This window comes from Gavialis gangeticus, unplaced genomic scaffold (assembly GCF_001723915.1).
Source record: "Gavialis gangeticus isolate Ggan-Ray unplaced genomic scaffold, GavGan_comp1, whole genome shotgun sequence".
NCBI classification, from domain to species: domain Eukaryota; kingdom Metazoa; phylum Chordata; order Crocodylia; family Gavialidae; genus Gavialis; species Gavialis gangeticus.
The window spans coordinates 75001102-75006108 of record NW_017729024.1 but is presented as its reverse complement, the minus strand read 5'-3'; the positions used below and the strand labels follow the sequence as shown (position 1 = coordinate 75006108).

The 5007-nt window shown below is 47.2% G+C and overlaps 1 protein-coding gene across 1 annotated transcript in view; it reads left to right on the top strand.

Annotated features, from left to right (window-relative positions):
- TMEM232 (transmembrane protein 232) overlaps positions 1–5007 on the top strand; it is a 143480-nt gene that overhangs the window by 114115 nt on the left and 24358 nt on the right. The window contains exon 11 of the mRNA XM_019517248.1: positions 4083–4261. Coding sequence (XP_019372793.1) covers positions 4083–4261 — 179 coding nt within the window. The remainder of the gene's footprint in view (positions 1–4082; positions 4262–5007) is intronic.

Sequence of the window (5007 nt, the reverse complement as noted above, 5' to 3'; positions counted from 1 at the left end):
GACTATTTACAGTGTGTGCTGTGTGTGTGCCCTCCCAGAGGTGGGGGGGCCTGTGGGGTGGGGGTGCCCAGGGGGCAGAGCCTGGGAACAGGAGCCAAGCACCACAGCCCTTGGCCACTCCCCCAATGAGGCCAGTGGGTGGGGGGGCACTGCTCTGCTGGTGCACCCATCTCCCCCTCCTGCAGACTGGGCCAGCAGGGCCTGCATACAGTCCTGGCCCCACTGCAGGCAGCTCCTGCCCTGCAGCCACATGGATCCAGGGCAAGCAGTGGGCCTGGGCTCAGGTATGGGGGCTGGGTGGCAGGGAACCCAGGGAGGGGGACAGGGCAGGGGCTCCTAGGCAGTGGAAACACTGCTGCACCTCAGCCCAGGCCCATGGCAGGGGGTCTATTACTGGGTGGCAGGCAGCTGCCAGGGGACACCTGCTGCTCCAGGACCTCCACTTGCCACTTTTCCAGGAGAGGCTCCTGGACGTGAAGCTTCTGGTCTACCCAGTCCCTCACCTCCTTGCGGTGGTCACTGGCAACCTTGCAGGCAGTGTCCTTCACCCACCAAGTCTGTGAGTCCTCCAGATGCTCCTCAGCCATGGTGGTCCAGGAACCGGGTCCAGTCCTGCATTCTGCACTGCCAGAGCTGATGCATCTGCAGGACCCCAGCACATCCTGGCTGCCAACAGGTGCCTCTCCCTTGTATGCAGCTGCAGAGCCTATGGAGCCAGGAGAAAGTTGTTGTTTGTGACATGTTTGTGAGAGTTTGAAACATTTCTGAGGTAAGATGCTATGTACCAGGGATGCTGTGCAGTGCCCAGCCTCAGATCAGGGGCATGCATGCACGGGTGCCTACAGACCATGGTAAGTCAGGCAGGTAGGCCCTGGCACAGGCGGCTGCTGGAACCTCCCCTCCCCCATTTCTCTCCTACCCCGTTCCCAGGCCAGAACAAGCCCGGCTCCTGGCAGCACCTGCTGCTATGTCTCCAGAGCCACTCCCCTCCCCCTCTACCTTTCTCCTTCTGCAAGCCAGCCAGTCTCCTGAGCTACCATCAAGCCCTGCAAACCTGGGATAGGTCTCTGAGCTTTAACAGTGTGAAGGGCAAGCCCACCCTGCCCTGCAACCTCTGTCACTGCCTGGAGGGCTAACTGTGGCTGCATTACATGTTCCTGACCCCTGTAGCTAAGGACATTACCACCAGAATTGATGAATTCTTCAGCATGTGAGAGGCCTATGCCCACCGACTGGTTGTGGTACAGGCTGCTCAATAAAGTTTTACACTTCTCCCGCCTCCCGGCATGCTGTGGTGAGGCATGGGAGGAGGCCCTAGGGGGGTACAGTTGGACCAGGTGGAGAGGGGAGGACAGGGTTAGGGGCCTGAGCAGGGACAGAGAGGGCCTTCCTCCCAGTGCAGGGCTTAACAGGTGGCCATTGCAGGCATGTCTGACATCCCGAATCAGTGTCCACTGGTGGCAAGGCTGTGAGACTCCCAGTGGTTTCCTGGTGTGCAGCGGTGTGGCATCTGGCTGCCCAGGGAGGAGCTGGAGCTGGGGCACTTGGTGGGATGAGGGGCTTAGGGGCCCTCCTGCAGTGACACATCACTGAGGGTGCCAGGCTGCAGCAGAGGCTTGGGCAGGTCATCTGTGCTGGAGTACCCAGCATGGCTCAATTCGGGATGCTGAGGTGCGAAGGTATCTAAAGGGCATGGACTTGCAGGCAGCCCCTGACTGGCAGTTGTGGCTGGGGCAAGTGACCCACTGTGCCCACAAGGCCTTGACCTTTATGCAACACTGGTGCACCAACCTGCCATGCCCTCACACCTGCATGAGGCCTGACAGGCCCTCATAGATATGCACATTGGAGTGCTCACTCCGCACAAACTGGGTGAGAACCTTGGCCTTGCCCCACAGTGTGATGAGGTCCACAGTCTCCCCTTCAAACCAGTTGCAGCCCCATGAGGTGGCATGTGGTGTGTAGACACAGACACTTACTGTGTAGTAATTTGCCCTCCTGCCCAGTAAAACATTTTGTGTAGATGTGCCCTATGTCTCCAAGTCCACTAGTCATACCTCAATCCATTGGAGGTATGACCAGGTATGAAGTTATCCATGCTGGTATGAGTTATTTGGGATCTTATGAATTTGGTTTCTGCATTTCCTGCTAGTTTTAAAACCTCTGAGACTATCCTTCAAGTTAGTGCTCCCCACAGTGGCAACCAGTTGGGTTACAGCACTCTCTCCTAGCAACTGGCAGTCTTCAAACTGAAAAACAACTCCTGGTTTGCTTTTGGACATTCTGCTTGGCCACAAATATATATGAACTACAGTACTGCTCACAACTAAAATGATTAACTTAAAAATGGAAATGTTTGCTGAAGCTAGTCAGAATGATGGCATAATATTATTTATGTAGATGGGTTGATTCTTGTAGATTTATATTTTGTATGGTAAATCTAAATGTTTTGCTGGACCGGTGTGCAAAAGATGAAGAATGATACTTATTTTGATCCCCTTAAGGTATGCATATTTTATCCTTGTGAAACACAGCCTGCAGAATTTTGGATTTACTCCAAAACTCATGCTAAATTAATCTAAATTCAAACATGGGCTAGTAAATCTCTTATTAAATATTTATCATTCTGATTTTATTTTTTAGGAAGATGCCTTAAAAGTAATCCAGTTCCCTTTTCCTTAAGTGCAATACGAATACACAGTGGCCTCTATTAAAAACTCTTAGTTCCTGATCCAGCAAGTTCTAAGCACCTTCTATAAGTTACTAAGTATGCTGAACTCTTGTTGACCTCAGCGGAAATTAAAATTGTTCGACAGCTTTCAGGACTTAGCATCTTTCAGGACAAATACTTCAATATTTTGTAGTATTACATATATTAAGTACAAGAGAGTACTGGGGACATTATAAATACTGTGTTCTGTGAGGACCCCTCTACACATGCAGGTAATGGCATGATGGGATCTAATGCATGATCCATGCAATCACACCTCCTGCCATGGCACAAGCGCATGGCAGGAGGCACAATTGTGTGGACTGTGCATTAGATCCCATTGCTCTCTATTGCTAGTGCAGGAGGAACCTGATCCTGGGCTCCCCCTGAACCAGAAGCAAGCGCCCCTGGGTGCAAGCCTGGATCAACTGACCAGGCTCTCAGCCTCAAGGGAGCCCCAGGGGTCCCTGCAACAGGAAGGCTGCAGTTGCTGTGATCTCCCAACTGTAGAGGGAGGCTTCACACACCCTTGCAGCTGGGAGACCACAGCAGCTGAGATCTCTGAGTCATGGGAAGAGGTGGAGAGGGAGAACTCCATTCACCCCTTAACTGGCCACATGTTCAATTTATGGCAGTGATAGGAAACAGATACAAAGTTATTACACATCTTTTATGGAATAACTTGGTAGCTTATTCCTCTTTTTATCATGCCATTAATTGAACATGTGGCTGTGTGACGACTTAAGGCATATGAACTGGTTAATCATGCCTTAAGTGTAACATACATGGGGCCTAAGACAGAAGAAACATTTAAGGATGACTACTAACTTAACTTGTTTGGTTTTTTGACTCATTAAATCTCGTCTGTTATCTGAAGTCTTCCCCTTTCTCTTTCGAATGGAAATGGGAACTGCTGTATTTTCTATGAGAACTGAATGACAGTTTGCTAAGACCATTTGAGATCAAATTATTCTGCAAGCCTGGGATACAGAGTTTTAGACTTATTTCCATTAACAACAGGCAAAAGCATCTAAGCTCCCTTTGAGCCTTTCCTCCTCTCCCCCACCTCCCTCACACAAATACACCGTTTCCCCCCACAAACTCATTTATAGTATCACATGCCAACAAAATCCATCTGCTAAAGGATTTGATTCTCCTGTTACAAAAGTAAGTATCCACTCTACAATGTCTAAATTCACTAAGCCAAATTCTCTGCAACTCTCCCCACCAAAAACCTAAAGCTTACTTTATGGGTATTATTATAACTCTGCATTTAATAAAGGGTTTCTGTTTCTTTGTCTCTTTCTAAAATACATTAATCTGATAGCAAAATTGTTACATGTGGCACACACTAAAATGTAATTATTTGCAGGTGAAGATCTATTCTGGGTTATTCGATATGGTTTGGTTCACAATCTAGTTATGATGTGCAGTGAACTCAGTGGGGATGTGAGCCGAGAAGGATTAAGGAATACAATGTGGAAAGCTTTACAGAAACAAAAGAACAGTATAAAGGATGACAGAATCCTGACAGCTGTAACAGTAGCTGAGGTATGTATAAAATTTAGTAACCAAATAGATTATTACTAGTGCAGACTGATTACTGTAATATAATTTGAATACTTATTTTTAGAGTGAAAAATGAGGATGCTTTCAATTATAGAAATAACCTCTGCTCCATGGCTAGAAAGGACACTGGCTAGTAATGCTGGTGTTCTCTGCTTCATGTCATACCCATAAGACGATAAACATTCTGTATTTAAAATAGGCTCAAAACAGTTCCCTTTTAAGTGAAAAATAACCTATTTTAAACTGTTGTGATGCGGCGAAGAATACCAACTAACATTTCAGTTGAATTTTTAATATACTACTAGCCTATTAAAATAACACCCAGATACTGACTTCTCCTTCTGTTGCATTGGCAAGCAGTTAACTGTTAACAGTGGTTGATTTTTTTGCCAACATTGATGATGGTTGGTGGACAGACAGAAGTTAAAACAAAAGAAAACAAAACAACCCAAGCTGCTATGATAACTTCTATATGACTTCTATAACTTCTATATAATAACTTAAATAGAAAAAAATAGTAAATAACACAAGGTGTTTTCTAAGGTGCTATATACCTCACCTGGAACAGTTCTAAAGGTTCCACCAAAGTCAGTGGCGCAGGATTGTTTATCCGATGCATTACAATATTGCCTAGAAACACCAGAACTTGCAGAAAGGAAAGACACACACACACACACACACACACACACACACACACACACACACACACACACACACACACACACACA